General features: G+C 35.5%; 1 protein-coding gene across 1 annotated transcript in view; it reads left to right on the top strand.

Annotated features, from left to right (window-relative positions):
* The window catches only part of Lrp1b (LDL receptor related protein 1B), a 1,617,914-nt gene that overhangs the window by 913,124 nt on the left and 679,539 nt on the right, over positions 1–25,251 (top strand). Inside the window, exon 24 of the mRNA XM_059258831.1 lies at positions 24,170–24,367. Coding sequence (XP_059114814.1) covers positions 24,170–24,367 — 198 coding nt within the window. The remainder of the gene's footprint in view (positions 1–24,169; positions 24,368–25,251) is intronic.

Here is a 25,251-nt window from a genome sequence, read left to right as displayed (position 1 = left end):
TGGTGGATTTTTTTTGACCACTATGAAGTGTCTTTCCTCATCTCTTTTGATTAATTTTGTTTTGAAGCCCCTTTTGTGGGATATTAGAATAGTTACACCAGCTTGCTTCTTAAGGCCATTTGCTTGGAAAATCTTTTTCCAACCTTCTACTCTGACTTACTGTTTAGTTTTGATGTTGAGGTATGCTTCCTATATGCAACAGAATGATGGGTCTTGTTTTTGCATGCATTCTGCTAGTTTGTGTCTTCTTATTAGGGAATTGAGTCCATGTATATTGAGAGATATCAATGACCAATGATTGTTAATTCCTATTATTTTGGTGGTGGTGGTAGTACTCTGTGTGTGTGTATGTGTGTGTTCCTTCTTTGGGTTGTTCTGGTGTGATACTATAATTACCTATGTTTTTGTGACTGTCGTTAGCCTCCTGGATTGAACTTTTCCTTCTAGTATCTTCTATAGGGCAGGATTTGTGGATAGATATTGTTTAAATGTAACTTTATCATGGAATATCTTGTTTTCTCCATCTCTAATGATTGAAAGTTTTGCTGGGTATAATAGTATGGGTTAGCATCTGTGGTCTCTTAGAGTCTGCAGCAATCTGTCCAGGACCTTCTAGATTTTAGAGTCTCCATTGAGAAGTCAGGTATAATTCTAATAGGTCCACCTTTCTATGTTTCTTGGCCTTTCCCCTAGCAGTTATTAATATTCTTTCTTTGTTTTGTTTCGTGTGTTTGGTGCTTATTAGGTGGTAGGGGACTTTCTTTTCTGATTCAATCTATTTGGTATTCTGTTACCTTCTTGTACATTTATAAGCATGTCCTTCTTTAGGTTAGGAATTTTTTTTTCTATGATTTTGTTTAAACAATTTTCTGGGTATTTTCTCTGTCTATTCCTATTATTCTTAGGCTTGGTCTTTTCATAGTGTCTTAGATTTCCTGGATGTTTTGTGTCAGGAATTTCTTAGATTTAACATTTTCTTTGATTGATGTACCTGTTTCTTCTATTGTGTCTTAAGTGCCTGAGATTCTCTTTTCTATTTCTTGTATTTTGTTGACAATTCTTACATCTGTAGTTCCTGTTTGCCTGCCTGGGATTTTCATTTTCAGAATTTCTTCAGTTTGTATTTTCTTTTTTGCTCCACTTTCCATTTTCGGTTCTTGAACAATTTTATTTGTTTCCTTTATCTTTTTTTTCCCTTGATTTTCTTGACATCCCATAGGGGATCTATTTATTTCCTCCATTTTTTGTTTGTCTTTTCTTCCTTTCTTTTAAATGATTTATTTATTTTCTCTTTAGGAGCCTCTGGCATCTTCATAAACCTGGTTTTAAGGTAGTTTTCTTATGCTTCAGCTGTGTTGAATGTTCAGGGCCAGCTGTAATGGGTTGGGTGGGCTCTAGTGGCAGCACATTGTCCTGGCTGTTGTTGATTATGTTCTTACACTGACTTTTAGTCATCTGGACTTGAAATGGTTATAGGTGTAGTTGCCAATTTTTGGATTAGCTTTGTTGGATGGATGTTTTCCTCTCTGGTCTTCTTGCTAGAGTGGCCCGTGGTTGAACAGATAGTCTCTGCCTGAGTTGGAGGCTTGACTTCTGATTGTATGGATGGTCTCTGGTCCAGAAGGGAATTGCTGCCCAAGTTGGAGCTGGAGTTCTGGCTATGTGTGTGGCCTCTAGGTTTCAGGTTGTTGGCCTGGCTTCAGGTTGGGTAGGAGACTTCTGCATGGTTTTCAGGGAGCTTCAGTGGTCTCTGTAGTTCAGGATGCTTATCTGTCCTCTGGTGAAGTAGGAAGACTGCCAGAAATGTGGACCTTGCCTGCAGGGAGCTAGCCTGGCCTCTGGTGGGATAGGAGTCTTCTGGGCTGGAGGTCATCTTAATTAATCTTAGTGACTGCATTTCAACATATTTATTTTCTGGCCTATGCACATAAACATGTAACTTTTAGTTCTTGTGTTTTATGAAAGTCCCCTAGTCCATATGCTTTATTGGACTTCCAAGAGTGTATGCACCATGAGCTCTCATTCATTTTATTTCTTTTACTGAGGTGAGATTTTCTCCCTGTCTTTCCTAGAAATCCAATTTATTCTTTGAGCCCCACTAAACCAAACATTTCTATTATTAAGCCTTTTATTCTTATTTCCATATATATTTCCCTGTGTAAGACATCATATTCCTGAAGATATATGATCATGGTTTGATTTGACTCTTTTATAGTCCTGTTTTTTCCTTCCTTCTTATTTATCATCCTAATGAAATAAGAAAAACCTAAAGTTGAAAAATCACATTACTGATTTTTCCTTCATTTGAAGTAGGAAACAGTTTGGAAAAATTAATACATAGCCAATGACTATTATAGTTTTAGGTCATTAAATCATTTTAATCTTTTAATTTTATTGTGTTTTGTGGTACTGTGTGGGCGTTTTCTCTTGTTAACAATTGAATCTTCACAATAATATTAAGGAATGTTAATTCTACTCTTTCTTCTCCAAGATTCTAAATAAATTAATCCTCACAAGAGACTAAAAGAAGCAGTTTGATGTGTGAGAAGAGTCATTTTGTTCAGAGTAGAGAAACATACCAGATTTGATCACAGATTGTTATGGTCATAGTTCAGTGGGAGCCTAAATTATACTTTGATAAAGATGAAATTATAAGAGTATTGGGGTGGGTCAGCATTATGTGAAATAACTCATGAGTTAAAAACTAATAAGTTTCTATTTTTCTAAAATTAAACTGCATGAAATCAGGTTCAAAGTTAATCCCCAATGCAGTTGGCATAAGCTCAGCCTGGGAGGAAATCCCTAGAGAACAATCTCATAACTCATAATTTGTTTACTTCACACCTGCTTTGTTTATGATGTAGGAGGAAAACAAACATGTATTATAATATTTAGATGGAAGTGAAGGTTTTCCTACATGAATAATTTAGCCAGTTGATAATAAATTGTTCCTTGAAACAGAGAAATTAATACTATTGTCAACATTTGTGTTATTCATAGATATGTTTTATTATTTGATTTAATTGTCTGTGTATAAGAATTTTATTCTATATTTCTGTTATTTCATCTCTTTGAAAAAGCAGAGGCCTCATAGCATATTAAAAATGAATTCTCATAGGGAACTGCTCGACTTCCAAATAAAGGTTTCATGTGTGTTATCCTTTCATTTCCAGCTTCTTTACATGATCCTTTTTAAAAATAATGTGTTTCTGCTATTGAATTTAATACAGATGCTAACTCATCCTGACATTTCAAAAATACAAAAAGAAGGGGAAAAGAGAAAGAATGTGAGATACTATGGTTCAAGAAAGTTAGAGCCAGAACATTTCTGTTCTTCTTAATCCTAATTTTTTTGTAGTGCTCTCATATATTTATTTTTTACATTTCAAATTCTTCACAAGCTAGCTTTTGCTGCATTGCTGAGCTGTTATTTTTTTTTAAATTCACACCTAGTCTTACTTGCTAAATATAAGATTATAAATGACTTTAGTTTTTATTTAATAAATCTTACAAATTTCACTTTTCTATCTACTCTCTTGTTTTCTGAAGTGTTCTCTTTTGTCATTGCCTTAATTTCCAAACATCATTCTTTGGAATGTTCTATCTAAAATCCAGGAAATTGATGCTGAGCGTATATCTTCCTAACTCTACCATCTGCTCTTTGGTGGGCAGCCTGTGGCCAGTTCACAACATGTTTCTCCCACTATTGTGAAGAATATAATAGCTTTCTTCCTGATTCCTCTTATCCTGAAGCAAATCACATTTTCTAAAGAACGGCACTTTTGTCCTTATTCCTCCAGTTCTTCACTTTTTAGATGAAAAAAATTTATTGTTGCCAATTTATATTATGATTTAGGAAGGAGATTGTGGATGTAGATTCACAAGCACTGAAGTGAAATGACCATCTTTGGGCACAGTTCGTACCTCTCACAATCTTTGATTCTCACATATACCTATGTGCACACACTCACTTAGCGAACTCCTTTCTACTCTGAAACATTGTGATCTGCTAAAATTTAATTTCTTTGACATTTACATCTTAAAGGACACCAGCTTTCTCTCTTCACAATTCTAATTGCCTGCATATCAACAGGCCACTTAAAAAAAATTTTTTTTGATTATGGGGATGGAGAGATTGCTCAGTGGTTAACATTGTTTTCTGATCTACCTGAGAATCCAAGCTCAGATCCAAGCACCACATCAGGAGTTCAACATCTTAAGCTCCAGCTCCAGATCTGATGGGAAAGCTTCTGTCCTTGGAAGACACCTGTGCAGAACCACACACACACACATACATATATATGCACACACATATATACATATATACATATATACATATATATACATATATACATATACACATGCATATTTATGTATGTTGGCTATGTGTTATCTCTCTTGTCTCCTTCAATTATGCTGAGTTTTGTCAGCACTTTAACTACTCCTCTGTTCCTCAGCATTCTCAGTGATTCTCACTCACATTCTCAATAGTCTTGACTTTTCCTGTCTGGTACTGCTTTTTCTTCCCTTGCAGTAACTCTGGGATGCTACTGTATTCTGCAAGCCAATAGCATCTTGACCTCAGCACAGGTCGATAAATATGCCATCATCTACTAAAAGCGGTAGTTTTTCAGCAGCTAGTTTCTCTGGTTGATGCACAGGAAAGCACTGCAACTAGACATAAATAGGCTTTTCATAGACTGAATGAGAGAGAATAATGTGAGTTGATTAAAGAGGTCAAGTCTATGGAAAAGGTCAAAGTGAAAAGAAGCAGCTGGCCTACCCTGAGGAGAAGTGAGCAGTGAAAGTGTAAAAAGCTGTGAGATGATGCTGTAAGGTATTTATAAGGTGGTCTTGGTAAAATAACACTTTCCCAACTCGATCTCCACTCAGAACTTTAAGTATCACTCTGGATCCTCAGTTCTTCGGCATGCTCTCCAGGGCCTTCAGTTTGCTGGTCTTCTCTGTAAACTGGTGTTTTTTTACATTTCCACTGAGCATCCCTGAAGCCATAGTATAAGTGCTTTGTAGGCATAGTATATGCATATTTACATAATGCATGCACACACACACATAGAACCATGCTTATCACTTCTTTGATCAGTGAGTGTCATCACCAATGGCCTTTATAGCCCACCCACATTCTCTTTAAAAATTTACATTCTGTAAACTCTTTAACACTGTCTTCTTCAAGAGTAACACTTTCCCAATATTTACTTTAGTTTCATTAATAATGTCCATTATTAAATACCTATGGGTATTAAATTCCATTGGTAACACATCCCTCATTGACTAGCCACAGAAACTGAGACTCAGAAAAAATATAAATTCGTTTGTTCAAAGATTGTAGCTAAGAGGTAGTAGAGCAAAGTTTTTGCCATTTATTCTCCTGACTCTAAGGATGAGCTTCTCTTTGATGCCATCATGCAACCTCTTCTCAGCCCCAGGTGCTCTCACACTCCCACAATACCTTTGAATATCGGGCTTTCAAGAGCTTTTACTTTTCAACGTTTCAAACCAAGATTTCTTATTCAAATAATCTATACATCTTTTCAATATAAATTTTTATAGCTAGTAGTATGTAGCATATTGGTTGTGAAATCCTATTTTAAATAGTTGTGCCTTTTATCTTTTCTTCCACAACACATATATACATGTATCCAGAAGGTTTCTCCAGTCCTGTCTGGCCTTACTGTCTGGGTGAATCTCTCTCACCCAAGTCCTGTAGATGCTTGGTACCAATTAAACACCCAGAGGCTTTTATTATTTGCAAACTGTATGGCCTATGGCAGGCTTCTTGCTTGCTAGCTCTTATAACTTAACCCATTTCTATTAATCTATAAGTTGCCACATGGCCAGTACTTTCACACCTTGCTTCTCTTGTCAGAGGCTCACAATATCTTTCTGCCTCTGCTTTTCTTCTTCCCTGTCTCTCTCCTTGGATTTCCTGCCTGTCTCTAAGCTGCCTTGCCATAGGCCAAAGCAGCTTCTTTATTAACCAATGGGAACAAAATATATTCACAGCATAGAGAAAGACATCCCCCAGCATACTCATTACTTCATTTATCTCCTTCTTTCCCTTTATTGCTATGAGATCATGAATGAAGGGATGAGTTAATTAAAGCCCTCACTTCTCAGCACAGAACCATCATTGTTTTATGTAAGCTCTTCCTCCTAGTCTCCCCTCTTTTATTTTGTCTCTAAAGCCCTCTTCTCTTCCTCACCAAGAGGAGACCATTCAAATTTGTCATAGATACTTTCTTATAAAGTATGGACCATCATATGCATAACTATATTTAATATGCATAAATACAGTTTAATTTAGGTAAATTATGAAAAAATTACCTTTGGTATAATCTACAATCTAACTTATTTGCTATGCATAGCTTTTATTATTTGTGATGTGTGTGCAACTCATCTTCTATGTGTATCACTAGATAGTATCACATGATGTTGCTTATCCATATACCAAATAAATATCTCCAACTTGCCCCCAACTCACAATTCTATAGATGTACATATATGTCTCTTATAGGGTGTTGGAACAATTCTTTAATCCCTACATAGTTACTTTTCTCATTACCCAAGAAGCAGCAGCTTCAGGGAAGGAGGATTTATTTTGACCCATGATTAAAGGAGATTTGGTCCATCACAGTAGTAAGGGAATAATGGTGAGTGATTGTTTTAGTTAGTGCTTCTATTGCTGCAAAGAAGCACAATGACCAAAAAGCAAGTTGGAGATGGTTTATTTGGCTTACATTTCCGTATTGCTTTTCATTATTAAAGAAAGTCAAACAGGACAGGATCCTGGAGGCAGGAGCTGATGCAGTGGCCATGGAGATGAGCTGCTTAATGACTTGCTGCCCTTGGATTGCTCAGCCTACTTTTTAATAGAACCCAGTGTAGTTGAAGTTTTCCTGTGTCCACCCAGCTCCTGTGTCCTTGCGTTTCTGCAGCTGCTCAGACCCAAATAAACACACACAGGCCAATATTATTTAAAACTGCTTGGCCATTAGCTCAAACCTACCACTAACTAGCTCTTACACTTAAACTCAGCCCATTTTTTTTTTAAATCTAGATGTTGCCATGTATTCCATGGCTTTACCTGTGTGCCTGTTACCTGCTGCTCCTTGGATGGTGGGTTGGCATCTCCTGACTCAGCCTTCCTCTTCCCACAATTCTTCTCTCTGTTTGTCTTGCCTATACTTCCTGCTTGGCTACTGGCCAATCAGCATTTTATTTATATACAGTGCTATCCACAGCAACCCAGGATCACCAGTCCGGGGATGCCACCACCTACCATGGGTTGGGCCCTCCGCATTGATCACTAATTGAGAAGAAAGCCTTACAGTTGGATCTCATGGAGGCATTTCCTCACATGAGGCTCTGTCTTCTCTGATCACTCTAGCTTGTGTCAAATGGACACACAAAATCAGCCAGTACAATGTGGTTCCATGGTGGTAGGAGCACTTGGCAGCTCCTTGATATTTGGCAACAAATTGGTAGCAAACTAAGTCTGTAAGCATATTAGCACTTAACACAGAAGCACTGCTCCTCTGGCCTTTCATCTGGCAGATAGGCACCATGTTTAGTAAGGTCCCAGTAAATGTAACCAGAGCCTCAATGGTACATATATCTCATTCTATGGGGGAAAAACAGACTCACTGATACAGGATAAGGTAAATAAGTTGCAGAATCCTTGGAAAACTGGGGACCAATCACATGCTGCTTGACACCGCCTGATCTGGTCTTTATCACCCAAGAGAGCACAATCACCGTTCTCTTCCCTTTTATGCAGTCACTGAGGCAATTAAGAAGCACCACCTCTATCAGGCCAGATAGACCACAGTCATGGGCAGAGTGAATTCCCACTACAACTAAGGGTCATTAATTAGGAGACTAATTCTACAAACATGCAAACCAGGAGAAACATTTAACTTTCAAACTATAATGTTCCACTCTCACCCCTGACAGCTCATGGCCAAAACACTCTTTATTGTAAAGCCTAGAACTCCATATATATACATAGGTGAGGCTTGTGGGTGGCTCCACTGGGGAATCCTTTAGGCTTGGGTAGACACACCCTACAGACCTGTTGCTTACAGTACAGGCTAGATAATGAGCCTGCTCCATTCACTGATGACAGGGGAATCCATGGCTGATATATAAAATTAAATTAAATTATAAAATAAAAAAAGAAAATAACATGACAAAAGCAACTTAAGGTTAAAAAGGTTTATCATGGTTGAGATTACAGTCCATCATGACAGCAAGAACTCTAGGCATCTGGCTTCATTGTGTCCTTCGTAAAGAAGCAGAGAGTGATGAATGCTCTGTACTTTCTTCTTTTTATCAAAATAGGACCCAAGTCCAGAATCTCAGTCCATGGCATGACACCACCCACAGTTGGCAGGTCCTCCTACTACAACAAACCTAATCAAGATAATCCCCCTGATTGCCTTGCCTAAAGGCCTGTCTCAGAGGGACCTTTACATCTCATCAAGGTGACAATTGATATTAATCAACACAGGCTTAGTTGTATATTTCTGGCACCTCCAATATCCTACATTCTTCATTACAACATAGGTTTCATCTTCATAATTCCAATTCTTGGGTAATTCTTCATGCTCAATCTTATCCATCACACACTGCCTGACCTCATCTGCTTCTATCTGGAGCCTTGGTACAAGCCTGTAGGACCCATAATTCTTGCATTCTTCATTCCTGCAAAAGCAGCACCATGTGAGAATGTCAACTTCTGTTGTCCCTGTGAGATTTTGTTTGGCCACTATGAACCACAGCCTCAGCAGCCTCTGTGCTTTCATGGTGGATCATGGGAAAAATATCTCCCTAGGGTGCCATTTTCCAGGTGAGCACCCTGGAGAATATATCTTTTCAGGCACTCTTCTTTCAGATGAGTGTTTTTCAAATGAGTCTTCAGTTTTGTGTTCTAGAAACTTCCATATATTAGGTTTACATTCAAGATGTCTTTCCTGTTGCCCCAGTAGAAAGGGTATTAGTCTCTGTTAACAGTGGAAGCCACATCTCCCAGCACAATCTAAGTACAACGTTAACCAGACTCACATTCCCTTCCTCTTCAAACTGTACATTTTCACGTTAATGTTTTAGTTTCTGTCTTCTCACCATAAATCTGGCTAAAACTAATGAGCAGTATTTAGGCCCTGTTCTAAATATTTATCTTGCATTTTCCACCTAGTTAGTTAATTTATTACTTTTGAGTTCAACCTACTGACAGAAGCAGAGCATAGTTTATTAAAATGTAACAAGAATAGTCTCTAACCCATCTCCCAAGAGCATCTTTATTCCTTTCTGAAACTTCATGATTCAGGCTGCCACTGTCTGTTTTTTTTTTTTTTTTCTATTAGTGTTCTGTTCTTCCCTGGCTCTACTAGAATAACCCATGAAGCTGTACTTATTACTATGTAGGGCTTCTCTAGCTTGTAGCTCCAAACTCTTCCATATACTTCCTGCAAATAGACACAAAGGCCTACAGACCACATGATAAAGTTTTATATAGCAACAACTAAATTACTAGGTACTAATTTTCTGTACATGGCACTTTTCTTGTTATTGGGAACAAATACTAAAGGTAAAAAGTCTTTATATTTTGATTGAGAATTTGAAAGCATATGATCAAATATAGTGGAGGAAGGTATGAGGGTAGACATCTCCAAGACAATGGTACCATGTGGCAGCTACTTACTCTATATCATCAACAGAAGTAGAGAGCTGGAGCTGTGGAGTGACCAGAAACTGTGTCCACCAGCTAGATCCCACCTGAAAAGATTCCACAACCATCTGAACAGTGATACAATCTGGGGACCAATTATTCAAGCACATAATCCTCACATAGTTGGAACAGTGTCACTGAATCAATGAGTGTGCTTTACAGTTATTACTACTAAATACAGCAAGCTGTTCATCAGAATGCTTGCAGTCTGCATTTGTGCCAACAGTAACTTTCTTAAGTTCCCACATCTTTGGCAGCTTTCAAACCCTTCTGATTTTCTACATTTTTGTTTTGCTTTTGTTATTTGTTTTTTTAATTATTTTTAATTTATGGGAGTAACATGAATTTTGCTTCTTTGTTTTTTTCATAGTTCAAAATTTGAGAATTTCTCTACATGCTTATTATACTATTGTTTTATTTAGTTTGGGGTCATTTTCCTATAAAGACCTTCATTACTTTTTACTTACCTTTTATTATTAGTTTGTAGGAACTGAATCTATACTTTAAAACACAGACTTTGCAAATATCTTCTAGTCTGCTGATTTCAATCACATTAACATTTCTTGACTAAATTCTCTCTTTTATTACCCCTCTTTTGTTTCTTTGATTCATTCTTTTTCCTCCACTAGATCTCTTTGACATTCAGTGTTTTTATGCAAAATATAAATGAATTGATTTTTATGACGTATAGCTATGATTAAAAATATTGAATATAATCTACTAAAGGCCACTGGACTATTTCTTAGAATGCAAAAATTCTTTCTTTCACCTTTACATTAATGAGTTCTCTCTTTTTCTCACCTCTGCACACAGAAATTTACATATGTACACATAAACACATAGGGAATGCAGACTCCCAACATTTGTCAATAGAAAAAAAGAGGTGAGTGCTTTTATAAACTAAAACATAAAGCAGAAATATTAAAAAATAATTGAAAAGTGGAGAAAGTTAAAAGGAGAGAAAAGTGGAGAAAAAATTAAAGTTATTTACAGCTGACCCAAATTCAGAGGTTTGAGTAAATTTGGAAAGTCTATCTTTGCCTTCATTTCATAGGTTCTATTGCCTCCTCCTTTGTGAGTAGTGCACTTTAGTATTATTTGACTATTATTCATTCTCTAGATGGCTCTAGGTGGAGGAATGGAGAAAAAGGGGGAATCAATACATCGAGGCTGGGAGATAATAAACCATTTACCACAGTATAAGAGTGTTCTCTGTAAAGTAAATGTATTTTTGATGGAACATAGAAAGTCAAATAAATTCTTAACTGCAGAAACAGAAAAATAATTAGTAAGTCTGAAATCAGAGAAAAAGAATTGTAACTACAAAATCATTCTTTGTTTGAGGTTATGATATATATGATAAGGAAACAGAGCTGTTCATATAGAATTGTGAGTTGCAGAGTTACGATAACAATTTACCTCAAAACAGTCTAGAGGAACAGGGAGGATATTTTCTTAAACCAATCTACTGATTTCAAATTCCATCTTATAAAAATTATTCTGTGAACTTGTAGTGGAACTTACAGGAAATCAAAGAGAAGGTAAATGCAGATAGCCATTTTCTGAGTGTGTTTCACATTGTGCTTGGGAAGGATTACATTTATAAGAATTCTACACTGTGAAGGTGGCTGTGGTAACCTTTGTTTAGCACAAGTGTCAACTCATACAGAAGCAGGAACTTTTCAAGTCTCTTATTCCATAAGACTGTGACACACAAGGTCGGGCTGCTAAATTCATTCATTTATTAGCTAAGATTATACTGGAAGATCATTAGATGTATATAAAAATAGGTGGTTATTTCATTGAACTAATATTCATTCTGAATTGAAGTTGTGCCAAACACAGCTAATATATATATATGACAAAATTGAACTAAACATGGAAATTATTCACTGGTTTTGATCTCTCAATTACATATATTCATCTTTTGGTTAAAGTAAAAACACTGTACAACTTGAGATCTTAAAACTCAGTCTTCTTGGTTTCCCACTAGTTTATAAAGTAGCATATTGGATTATTCATTGCAGTTTTATTTTTCCAAAGGGAAAATAATGATCAAAAAAGTCAGAAGAAACCTCAAAGGTATGGATACTAGTAGGAGCTATCTAGACTCAGCATTCAATATGGTTTCTCTTAGTAAAGCACGATTCTGTAAGTATTTATCGAATGGGGCTTTCTCAGCTCAAAGAGACGATAATAAATACAAGAACTTGAAAAAGCTTTGAACATTTTTGATTAAAATGTTTCTAAGGCAATGAAATATTCCCTAAATTTAAAGCCCTCTGTGTATTCATCTTGGCATCTCCATAATTGATCACCTTGTACAGCTAGCATATTCGTTTGTGCTCTCAAAAAACTATAATATTATTTGTGGTTTTGAAATTACATAAATTATGCATAATATAGTCATCTGAAAGAGTATTTTTATGCTCAAAGAGTATTTTGAGTTTTTGTGTTATTTTTATTGTTATGTTTATTTCTCCTAACTAACTGATATACAGCATTTTACTGTCAGCTTTCTCATATCCAAGGGCTTTGAGGTTGCTCCCAATAGTGTGTTGTATCAAATTTATGTGACATATACACATCTCAATATGCACAGTTGAGACATGTGTTCAAATGTATATGCCTCCTCAGCTGTGCAGATTATATTTCATTAGTATCAAATATTTCCAAGGAGTGTGGATATAATCTACACACTGTGCTAGACAACATCTTAGAGTTCATGATTCTTAAACCATTGCTTCACTACTAACACTAGCTGCAAAGAAGCAAGAAATCTTTCTCATCCTCCCACAAGCTTTTTAGTTCTTTCATTTTGCCTGAATACTTGCTGATCAGCTGAGGATGCTGTCATTCAAATATTTAAGACTAAGTCTACTCTATGGAAAACAATGTTTTATGTAAAATTTTGTTTTCTATATAATTACAAAAATATGACTGGGAGTGCCTGGTTGGCATGTGCAAACCTCTGAAATGATACACACACACACACACACACACACACACACACACACACACACACTACAATAAAAGTAAAAACAAGTTAAAAAACACCAGATTAAATGAACGTGTCCCTTCTGTTATTTTAATTGATGTAAAACTTTACTAGTCCTCTCAGTTTCTACTGTTGCCTTATTACAAATCAGTGAAGCATACATGAACTACTACCATTCTACACATTATTTGGAGTAACTCATAATTTTTCTTTCATCTCATAATTATTTTCAATATTAATTAATTAGCTTATCTGTCATATGAATGGAGCCGTGCAGACATGATGTAGAAATCACTTATTCCCTTCCACCATGTGGGTCCAAGGAATTGAACTCAGGTTGTCAGGCTTGGCTACTAGTTTCTCTATACAGTAAGCCATCTCACTGGCCCATCACCCATCCTTCCTTCCTTCTTTTTTTGTTCGTTTGTTCGTTCCTTCGTTCCTTCATTCCTTCCTTCCTTCTCTATGTCTTTCATTTTGTTTATCTTTCTCTCCATCCCTTCTTTTTCCCTTTTTTCCTTCTTTCACTCTGGATTGGAGGTTAGAGCTTTACAACTGAATTGAACTTTTAATTTGTTAGAAATTTTAGATTTTTAAATTTTGAAATCAGATACATAACACCTTTATCTAGAGAACAGCCCATTTCACTGGCTTGGTTTTAAATCTTTTGTATTCATAATTATTCTGTTTTCATTCTTGGTGTGTTATTTATCTTGCTTTCCATGTATGCAACTATATTGGGATGTGCATGCTTATGTGCTCATGTAAAAACCTGTTTATATACAAGTCAATCTTGCCATTGTTTTGTTATAGTTTTTCAGCCTTTCAATGAATGGCTTTGGGTTTTTTGTTATTTGTTTGTTTGGCATAATCATTTTTGTTCCATTTTATAAATTTTATTCCCATGATTACTACTTTTCTCTGTTCTTTGACTTAATTCTTTCTATTTCCTTAATCTTTGAGTTACAAGTTGACTTTATTTGAAGAATGTTTGTGTGACTTTCCTCCACAGGGATGTGAAAACATACAGATGGCACTAATGATAGATCAAGGAAAGGATTCTACTCAGGTCTACCTTAGTGAACATTGGTGATTGAAAAGCAGCTACAACACCAAAAATCCACCACGATGATTATTCAGTAAAGCTGTGTTCCGGAGTTCTTTGCTCAGCATATAGGTAGCTCCACAATAGATTACCATCTCCCAGAGTGATTACTTACTGATTAGTTTTATTATCCTCAGTTTTATGGGACTCCCTCCCTTCAGAAGCAGATTTCAATTCTGAGCAAGTAGCTATACAACAGATGAGTACCCTGTTTCATTCATTGGACACAAGTGCATTTAGAAGAAGCAGTAGGGGTTGCTGGCAGGTTGCATTTCCACCTTCATAAAAGTTCTTAGAGTTTGGTAAGCCCTCAGAGTAAATCTCCAGATGGTAGACCCACAGAGTCCATGTGAAGTTCAGTGTGAATATTATATAGTTTGTAACTTCCATAAAATTGCACATTCATTACACATTTTAATAACAAGTAAGTTGAAATACAGTTTATAATCCATGAAACTCACCATTTCAAAGTGTGCATTTACATCAATCATTACTACATTCTAAGATGAGAATATTTTAATTGACCCCAAAACAAAGCTCAGGCTCCTCAACAGTCATTCCTATTAATGTACCCATCTCACACTCTGGAAACTCCTAATCTATTTTGTGTCTCTATAGATTTGTTTGCTCTGGACACTTTCTGGAAATAGCATCAAACATTATGCATGCTTTGATGGCAAGCTTGTTCCAATTGGAATATATCAGTGCTTGGTTTATTTGTTTATTGATGAATAATGTCTATTATATGGTTGTGCAATACAACATTATATATTCATCCACCACTTGATTGACAAGTAGATTACTCCCATTTTGCAAGCTATTAGGAATAAGGCTGATATGAATATTTATATGAATGTTTTCAGTTGACATGCATTTGTAATTGTCTTTAAAATGTATTAGTAGGTTTGGAATTACTGGTTCCTATGGTTACTAAATACAGAAATATGTAAAGATTTGGGAAACAACCAAATGCTACACAAAATGGCTACTTTCCTTGAACATTCCACCTTCTGTATAGGAGGGTTTCAGTATGTACAGTTTTAACATCTGTCTTCCTTTTGACTGTAATCATCTGCAAAAAGTATGAAAAGGGCCCTTGTTATGTTTTGAATTTGTGTTTACCTGCTGACAGATGCTGTGGGGAGTACGTTTAGGTGATCACAACCACTCACTCATCATCCAGACAAAAGTATCTAACTATGTCTTTTAAATAGGAACATCCATATGTTCATCAATCCATCACACATCCTCTTTATCTGTTTGGATATGAGTCTCATATCAAAAGTATGTTTGAGAAATATTCTCCTGTTGTTTGGGTTGTCTTCTCACCTTCTGAATAGGTTCCTTTGGGAAATATATATATATATATATAATTTCTGATAAAATTAAATTTATTTTTTTCATTTATTAAAAAACTTTGATTTTTTCTAATTGAAGATAACTAAAATAAAGTTGTATGTATTCTATTAAGAGTTGTTTAGTTTTAGATCTTACATTCAGCTCTGTGAAATAATGAACAATATTTATATGTGATTATATATAGATTCCATATATATGCTACCACACCAATATATATTTATATATATGCTACAACAGCAGTATTTTATGTGTGGAAACACAGTTTCCCCACACCTCCCTTGAAAAAGACATTTTTCCCTTACAGTGAGCAGCTCTCCGGGAATTGGGCTTTGGGCTCCCTCCAAAGCCATATGCTCCCTGTGATGGCGTCTGCTTGTTTGTTTTTCAAGGCTGTCATGGAGCTAAATTGGCAAGGCATGAATCCATATTAACATACATTTTCCTGTTCTTAATTCAACAGGCCAGCTAGTCTAGCTGAATCAGTGAGCTCTAGGTTGAATAACAGGCCTTCTTCAACTAATAAGAAAGAAAGTGAACAATGAAAACACTGGCATTGACTTTCTAATCTCCCTGATCATGTATGCATGTACATCTGTACACCAGTATATACACATATAAGAACATACATAATACACCAAAGAACACATACACACATACACACACACACACACACACACACACACACACACACACACATCGAAACGTGTGAGAGAAGAAAAAAACAAAGAGTGAGCAAGCAAGTTTATTGGCATTTAGCACTTAATGTGCATCTGTACAGCAGCAGGCAGCCCAGTCCTCTGCTGGTGACTGTTAAGTACAGCTGGCTAGTTTAACTCCACAGTCTGCCAGCTTATCACATTTGGTGGCTAAACCTAGCCATTGAAATTATTAGCAGACCTATTCTGGTCTAGCCAGGCAGTCTATGTTACAATCATTTGAGACCTGAGTGTTTTCTCTTTATGGATTTTAGATCTATTTTAATTGTATATGATAGGATATTCTTATATGCATGCTCAATTTCCACCCTTTCAGTTAGCTATTATTGCAGTAATGTGCAATAAAGGTCATAGTGCTGAATAGCACCTATTCACTGTACAAAATGGTCACAACTACATACCTAATGTTGCCCACATCTCTGGAGGTATTCTGAATAGGTTTCCTGATCGACAATGCTCACATATACATGTGAGCCTGAGACTGGGTTTGGCTCTGCTTACTATGAGAAGCTTCCTTTCATACTTCACTCATTGCCTGTACAGGCTATCAGTTCCAACAAGATAGAGGATGGAATGATGTGTTATAAGGGTCATGGGCCTTTGTTAGTTATTTGATCATGAAAGACTACTCAGAGCAAATGAGATGAGTGAGAAAAGTAGAACTGGCTGCAATTGACACAAAATTAGTTCAAATTAATTACTTTGAACTATAAATTCAGATCTCTATGAGATTTAACCTCAACAGGTCTTTTTTGCTTCATTCTCTGTAACTGCTTCTGTCTTCTATAGCAATAGTTCAAATTACTAAAACATAAACACTACCAACATTGAACAAGAGCTCTGTGGCCATAGAAGAAAAGAAATTACGTCAATTGTCTCACATGGACCTCAGGCCAATCAGATTATATTCCTGTGTCTAGAGAGATTATGAGAGCCCATATTCAAAGGACTGGCTTAGACTTGAACAATATTTTCATAAAGGAAACTATACTGACATTAAAATGGAAGAAGTCTTTAAGACCATGTAGCCATCCCTCAAAATGGCCATTCATCCTACAGAAATCATGTTCCAATCATATTATTATTATTAACAGTGATCAGTACAGGGCAAGATACACACTGAAATTGATAATAAAAGTTTAATAACTTCCAGGTAATGAAACATTTAACTATAAATTTAAAAATAAAGTCATCCTTATTTTTACATATTTCCAATTTTCACTTCCATCCATGCTTGAACTGGACTGGGAATAGAATCATGATGGCTTTTCTTTTTTGAATGATTTTTTTTTTTTATTTAGGTGCTTGTGTGCTTATGTCTAATGTATGTGTCTGCTTGAGTGTATGCACATATGTGTCTGTGGAGGCAGGAAAAGAGCATCAGATCACTGAGAGGAGAGGTCACAGGTTTTACTAAGCTGCCCAGTTTATGTGTTGTGATGAAACTCTGGTCTTTATGGTTGAGTAGCCATCCTTGCTATCTCTCCATTACTATGATACTATTTTTAAACATTTTTTGTTGCTTGAAATTAAACAACAATTACATTCCTTCTCCACTTCTCATTCCTCCCTCCAACCTATCTGGTTTATTCTTCCTCCCATGAGCTCTTTCTGAAATTTATGCATCATGGTAATTTTTTCTTTAATTGTTGTTATGATGGTTTGTGTGTGTGTGTGTGTGTGTGTGTGTGTGTGTGTGTGTGTGTGTGTGTGTGTTGTCCTTCTCTGTCCCACCTGCCAGCTTCCAACAGCTCCCAAATAACCAAACAGACTTATTAATATGAAACTAGCTCTTATAACTTAAATTAACCCATTTCTATTAATTTCCTTGCTGCCACATGGCTCATGGCTTGTTATCTCATCTCCTACATGTCATGCTTCCTTCATGTCCGACTGGCAACTCTACCTTCTTCTTCCCAGCATTCTCTCTGCCCCCAAAATCTCTCCTAGCTATTGGCCATTTAACTTTTTATTAAATCAGTCACGGTGACATATCTTCACACTGTGGGGTGTGTGTGTGTGTGTGTGTGTGTGTGTGTGTGTGTGTGTGTGTCTTATTTAGCATTACTATTGATGTGATGAAATATCAAAATCGAGATCATCTTGGGGAGAAAGGGGTTTATTTGGCTTACATATCCTAAATCATAGTTACAGATCCTGAATCCATTGAGGGATTTCAAGACAGGAACTCAAACAGGACAGGTACCTGGAGGCAGGAACTGATACAAAGGCCATAGAAAAGTGGTGCTTGTGGCTTGTTCCTCATGGCTTGCTCAACCTACTTTCTTATAGAACTCAAGACCACCAGCCAAACAATGACATTAAACACAGTATACTGGGCACACTCCACATTAATCACTAATTAAGAAAACACCCTATAGACTGCTCTACAGTCTGATCATATGGAGGCAGATTCTCAACAAAGGTTCCCTCCTCTCAGATGACTGTAGATGGTATTGAGCTAAAATTTGCCAGCATATGTGTGTGTGTGTGTATATATATATATGCTCATTCTGTATAATGTTGCTTGTATGTATATGGTTTCAGAGCTGACCATTTGCTGTTGGATAACCAAATAACCATAGCAATACCAAGTGATGTACTCTTCTCTGGGAAGACCATTTCTCCTGCTCTCATTGTTCCTTAATTATCTATAGTTCTTTGTCTAGGATTAGAACCCTATGAGATTCCTCCCTCTCACGTTAGCAGATCTCTAGATGTCATTGTTCAGGTGTTGTTTAAGCATCCATGTTGATAAATCTTCATGGATATGGCTTCTCTGACTTTTGTAGGAGATACAATCTTACAGCAAACTTGATGCTCCTACAGCTGTTACATTCTTTCCATTTTCATTTTCTCTAGAAAACATAAGCCCCAGGTGAAGGAGTTGTGTTGTATATGTGTCCTGTCAGGTGAGACTAGACACAACACAGTCACTTGTCTTCTGGATTTTATTCTGCTGTGCTTTTCTATAACGGTCTTTATCTACTGTAAAGAGACCTTTCTTTAATGAGGAATAAGATATATTCTTATCTGTAAGAATAAATATAACTATTTAGAATGTAGTTATGATTATGCTGGTTTAGGAAAGTGGCAGTTATAGATTCTTTTTAGAGATCCATGACTTCACTAGCTTTGTGTAGCTATCTAGGTTTCTAGTATCATGAAATATTTATTTCCTATTGAGAAGGCCTTAATTCCAGATAGAGAGGGCTGTTGGTTACTACCAAGCTACAGGTGCCACTATTGCAGGTTTAGGGATAGTACTCCATGCTGTTCATTGTTTTAATTCATAGGCACCATAGATGAATAGGACTATTGGTTGCTTCCCTCTCTTGGAAGCTGGCATGGCACATTCTAGCACATGAAATCTAGTCAGCAGGGAGAAGACTTCAAGATCAAATTCAATCCAGACCCTTCAGGTCCTAAATGTAAAGTGTGTAGTGTTTTAAGCAATGGAGACTTACTGTCAACTTCTTGGAGGCAACTAAGGGCAATTGTAATGGTCTATTACGCTTTGGGAGTCTCTTGGAAAAATCATGAAAAAATAACTAAAAAAAATTCCTCTCATGCCTAGTGTGGGGGGTTTTGTTAAATAGGCTATAGATTTTGGGGGAAGCATTGTCATTCCACAGGGTAAAATTTCATTTAAACTATACATACATATATATATATATATGTATGTATAGTTTAAATAAACACTTTATATATATGTGTGTGTATATATATATATATATATATATATATATATATATAAAATGTTTATTTCTTTCTTTAAGAATTCTCTGTTCAGATCCAAAGCCCATTTTTAAATGGATTCTTTGGTTTCTGTTTTTTGTTTTGTTTTTGTGTGTTTGCTTGTTTTAGTTTTGTTGTTATTTTTTGTTTTGTTTCTTTTTTATATTATGGATGTTAATCTTCTGTCAAATGTACAGCTGACAATGATTATCTCCCACTCTATTGACTTTCTTTTCACTCCACTGATTATTTCTTTAGCTATTCAGAAGCTGTTTAGTATTTTGATTCCCAATTTATCAATTGATGGCCTCAATTCCTGAACAAATAGAGTTCTATCCGGAAATTCCCTTCCTACAGCTATATCACATAGAGCACTGTCTGTGTTGTCTTCTAATATGTCAGTGTTTCAGGTTTCACACTAGGGTCTGTGATTCATTTAAAGTTGGGTTTTGTACCAGGTGGCAAATAAGAGTCTAATTTCATTCCGCTGCATATGAACATCCAGTTATCTCAGCACTATTTGTTAAAGATGCTGTCTTTTCTCCAGTGTATGTTATTGATATATTTTTCTAATATCAGATAACTGTAGTTATGCCTAGTCATGTTTGGGTCTTTGACTCGTTCCATTGGACTATATTTCTGTATTTGCATCAGTGCCACATTATTTTTATTACTATGGCTCTATAATATGTTGAGGTTGGGAATGGTATTCCCTCCAGTATTGTTCATTTTGATCAGGATTGTTATTGCTGTATCGGGCCTTTTTAGGTTCCATATTAATTTTAGGGTAGTTACTTTTTAATTTCTGTGAAGAATGAGATTGGGACTTTGATTAAGATTGCTGTGAATTTGTGAATGGTTTTTGAAATCTATGAGCATGCAATATTTTGTCATTTTCTGGTGTCTTTTTCTATCTCTTTCTTCAGAGATTTAGGAATTTCATTTCAGAGGATTTTACTTCTTTGATCAGATTTGTCCCTAGATATTTTATTTTCCTTGATCTTATTATGAATGGGAGTGTATTCATACTCTCTTTCTCTCTCTGTTTGCTGATGCTGTATGGAACAGCTATTGGTTTAAGCAAGTTGATTCAGTATCTTGCCACATTGCTGAAGTTGTTTATCTTTTCAAATTGTTTTCTGATAAAAATTTTTGAGATCTCTAATGTATAGTATTATGTCATGTGCAAATAGGAATAATTTTGACTTTTTTTTTCCTGTTTGTATCCCTTTAATTTCCTTTGCTTGCCTTATCAGTCGAGCTAGTGCCTTGGATACAATATTGAAAAAGAGTGAGAAAAGTGAAAATCCCTGGCTCATTTGTGATGTTAATGGAATTATTTCAAGTTTTTCTCCATGTAAGATGTTAGCTATGGGTTTCTCATACATTGCTTTTAATATGTTTACTCTTGTCCTACTCTCCACAGACATTTTATATTCATTTAGTTTTTTTTTCCATTTCATTAATTACTGCTCTGATATTTATTATTTCTTGCTGTTGGCTAGGTTTGGATTTGATTTGTTCTTGTTTTCCAAGATTTTTTAGTTACATAAATAAGTCATTTATTTGTGCTCCTAGTGATATTTTGTAATGTAGGTAATTAGAGCTGTAAATATCTCTCCTAGGACTTCCTGTAATGTATGCCAGAGATTTTTTTTGTGTTGTGTTTTATTTATTTTCATTTAGTTCCAGGAGGACTCATATTTTTCTTGATTTCTTCTTTGATCAATTCATTATTCAGCAATAAGTTAACTTCCATGGATTCGTGTGCTTACTAGAGATTTCCTTGCTGTCAACTTTAAGTTTCAGTATATCATGGCTAAATAGGGTAAACAGTTATTTTAGTCTTTCTGAATTTGCTAAAACTTGTTTGTTTGGTATTCTAAGTGTGGTCTATTCTATATTTTGAAGCCAGCTTCCACTGGCTGTTTAGGAAGAATATTCTGTAGATAAATGTTAAGTTCATTTGATATGTGGTGTCAATTAATTCTTGTGTGTCTCTATTTTTTCCCAGATGGCCAGTCTATTGGAGCAAATAAGATACTGTTATCACCTAATACTAATGTATTGATAATAATCTGTGTCTTTAATTCCAGTAGTACATTTTTTTATGAAATTGAGTATACCAGAGATTGGTGCAAATATATTAGGATAGTAATGTGTTCTTTGTTAATTAGTCCCTTGATTAGAATGAAGTGGTTTTTCTTACTTCTTTTTATTAGTTTTCTTTTGAAGTCTGTTTTTGTCAAATATTGATATAGCAATGTCTACTTGCTTTCTAGTATCATTTGATTGAAGTATTTTTGCCTATCCTTTCACTTGAAGGTAGTGTGTAACTTTAAAGCTGTGGTATGTTTTCTGTAGAAAACAGGTAGATGACTTTAATTTCTCAATCCCTTCTTTCAGCCTTTGTCTTAGAGATTTGAGGCCATTAATTTTTAAAGTTGTTTCTGAAAGGTGTATATTAATTATAGTTATCATGTTGTTGATTTTTTCTGCTGTTTGAGATAGCAATGGTATTTTGTGTTTCAAGAACTATAGCTTTGTTTTTTTCTACTGTCTCATTTTTTATGCTTATTTCTTGTACAGCCTTAAGTATTGCTTTCTCTATTTCCTCTGAGTTTAGTTTTCTTGATGGAACTCTTATTAGGCTGTTTGTATTATTGGAAGTTTTCTTTCTCCTTAGTTGTATACAATATTCTAGGTTGATAGTCATTGTCCTTTAGAACTTGAAATTCTTTGCTCTTGACTCATCTGCTTTTCAAAGTTTCAAACAAGAACTAAGTTGATATTTGGATAGGTTTTCCATTATATGTGTGACTGGTTTGTCTTGCAAATTTTAATACATTTCCTTTGTTCTGACTTAGTGTTTTAATCATGTTTTGCTGTGGGGAGTTTCTTTTCTTGTCTCTGTGATGTTCTGTGCGTGTCTTGTATCTGTATGAATATGTCTTTCTTTCATATGGGGAAGTGTATTTCTATGATTTTTGTTGAAGATCTCATCTATTATGTTTACCAGGATTTCCTCATCTATTCTTGCAATTCAAAGATTTTTGTCTTTTCTTGTTTTATTTGTAATTTTCTTTACCTTTTTGGTCTAGATCCTCTACTTTATTTTTCAATCCTTATATTCTACCTTCTGCTTGACACATTCTACTTGTAAGAGGTTCCCTTGAGTTTCCCTTGGGTCATTAGTTTTTTCAATTTCACTTACAAATCCTGGATTTCTTCATCAGTTCCACCAGTGTTTAGTTTTCCTGGACTTTACTTAGGCATTATTGGATTGTCGGCTAACATGCCAAGAAAATAGAAAATGTCTAAGTATCATAGGTGTGAGGCCCTTTCCTTTGTTCTTTCATCAGAATACTTTCATCATGTGTATGCAAATTCAAGAAGCAAAACCCTGATACCTTGTATAATGGAATATAAATCTAAAGTGTACAAGTTCCTTTTAAGTTCAAGTTAAAATTAAAAAAAAAAAAAAAACCTGCTTCTTTGGTGTCAGAATTCTAAAACCAATATATATGTGTTATTAATTTGGGGGGAATGTTTTTAACATTCACCCCACAACTCCTTTCCTAACTATCCCCTCCACCCTCCAATTCTGTCTCACCCTGCTTTGAATTTTTTTCCTTTCCTTCCTTCCTTGCTTCTTTCTTCCTTTCTTTCTTTCTTTCTTTCTTTCTCTCTTCCTTCTTTCCTTCATTTCTTCCTTCCTTCCTTCCTTCTTTCCTTCCTTCTTAACCAAGTTTGTACTGTCCAGCAACTCTTGGGCGTGGGACCTGTCCTAGCTTGCAGTGTACCTACCAGTGGTTATATCCTTAAACATAACTGACTTTCCTTCACCTCAGCTAGTAGCAGAGTTTCATACCTACCTTCCCTCCTCTTTCTTGGGATTTTTCTGACTGGGGCTCATTTAGATTTTGCACATGCTGTCACAATTGTTGTGGATTCATATATACAACTGTCCTGTGGTGTCTGGTCTGGCAAACACTGTTTCCTTAATGTTCAATCATATCTGACTCATAAAATCTTTCTGCCCCCTCTTCTACAATGATAATAAGCCTTATGTGGAAGTGTATGATACGTCTATTCCATTCATGACTAAGCACTACACAACCTCTTATTCTCTACTCATTGACCATTTGGGCGGGGGGGGGGGGGGGGGAGATGTCTCTGTGTTAATTGCCATGTGTTGCAAGGAGAGGCTTCTCTGATGTAGATTTAGAGAGTCTCTGACCTATGGGTATAACAATAAGAAATTAGGAGTCATTTTACTATGTCTATTCAACAAAATAAGAGAATCAGATACTTACCTAGGACATACCACCTTTCTAGCTATAAGTTCAAGATAATTTTAACAATGGCTTATATGGTTTCCTTCTAACAGAGTGGGCCTTAGATCCAATGAGAAAATTAATAATTTGAATTTTATCTAGAGCATTTTAATTTAAACCAAGTTAAATATTTTCTAAATTTGGTCAAAATGCATTTACTTGCAGATCCTTTCGAGGCATTCATCATCTTTTCTATACGCCATGAAATTCGAAGGATTGATCTGCATAAAGGAGACTATAGTCTACTTGTTCCTGGACTGAGAAACACCATAGCACTTGATTTTCACTTCAATCAAAGTTTGCTTTATTGGACAGATGTTGTGGAAGACAGAATATACAGAGGCAAGCTTTCAGAGAATGGAGGTATGTGTACTGAAGTTTCACTGAATAATGAAGTTAGTTTTTGAATAGCAATATATAATATCAGAAAAGATTTTGATTAATCTTTGACTGTGAGTTCTCTCTGTATGTGTAAAAACAGAAGATTAACTACAATATGAAGATGTGCTAGGAACAAGAAGTGGCCAGGCCCAGACAATCTATTGTCTTTCCTTGAATTTTTTTTGAGAGTTATGGAGAAGAAAATGTGTTTCCTATGAGAAAAAGAAAAGATTGGTTTCTATTTACTAGTAATTGGATTTGGGAGTTATAGTAACTCATTTTTATTTGGATAACACATTTCAACATAGTTCAAAGAAGTAATGAAAATGTTTTTTCAAATATATGAACTACTTTTTTGCCATAATTAAACTTATCTCTTCTGTCTAATAAGCAACAGGTACTGTTTTAGATAAAGCTGTGTGATGCTTCACTTACAAATGTTGTTTTTTTTGTGGTTTTGCAATTTTAAGTGCTATCAAATTATTAATTTCTCTTGAAATCACCTTTGCAATTTCAAAATTAGTAACGCTTAAACACAATATAGTGAAAATATAAAAAGTACCTCTTATGTCTTATGTTCATGTAGTCACTAAAAATTGTGACTTTAGAGAACAGATTCGTGAACTACATAAAGTTTATAATGGAAACCACTGACAGTGTCATGAAGTGCACGGAATATACATTAGACAACGGCTGTGAAATGAATTTCTTTTAGTTCTGGAAGAAATTAAGTAGCAGATAAATAAGAAATTGCGCAGACATTACCCAACTGCTGATTTTTATGCAGCCGATGATAACAACTTTCCATTTTAAATGTTTTTGACCTGCTACCAGGCTCATGACCCAGGGAACAGGATTAGTGTGAC

The sequence above is a fragment of the Peromyscus eremicus genome, chromosome 4 (assembly GCF_949786415.1).
Source record: "Peromyscus eremicus chromosome 4, PerEre_H2_v1, whole genome shotgun sequence".
Lineage (NCBI taxonomy): Eukaryota > Metazoa > Chordata > Mammalia > Rodentia > Cricetidae > Peromyscus > Peromyscus eremicus.
The sequence above is the reverse complement of the archived record's forward strand: the minus strand, read 5'-3'. Positions and strand labels throughout refer to the sequence as shown.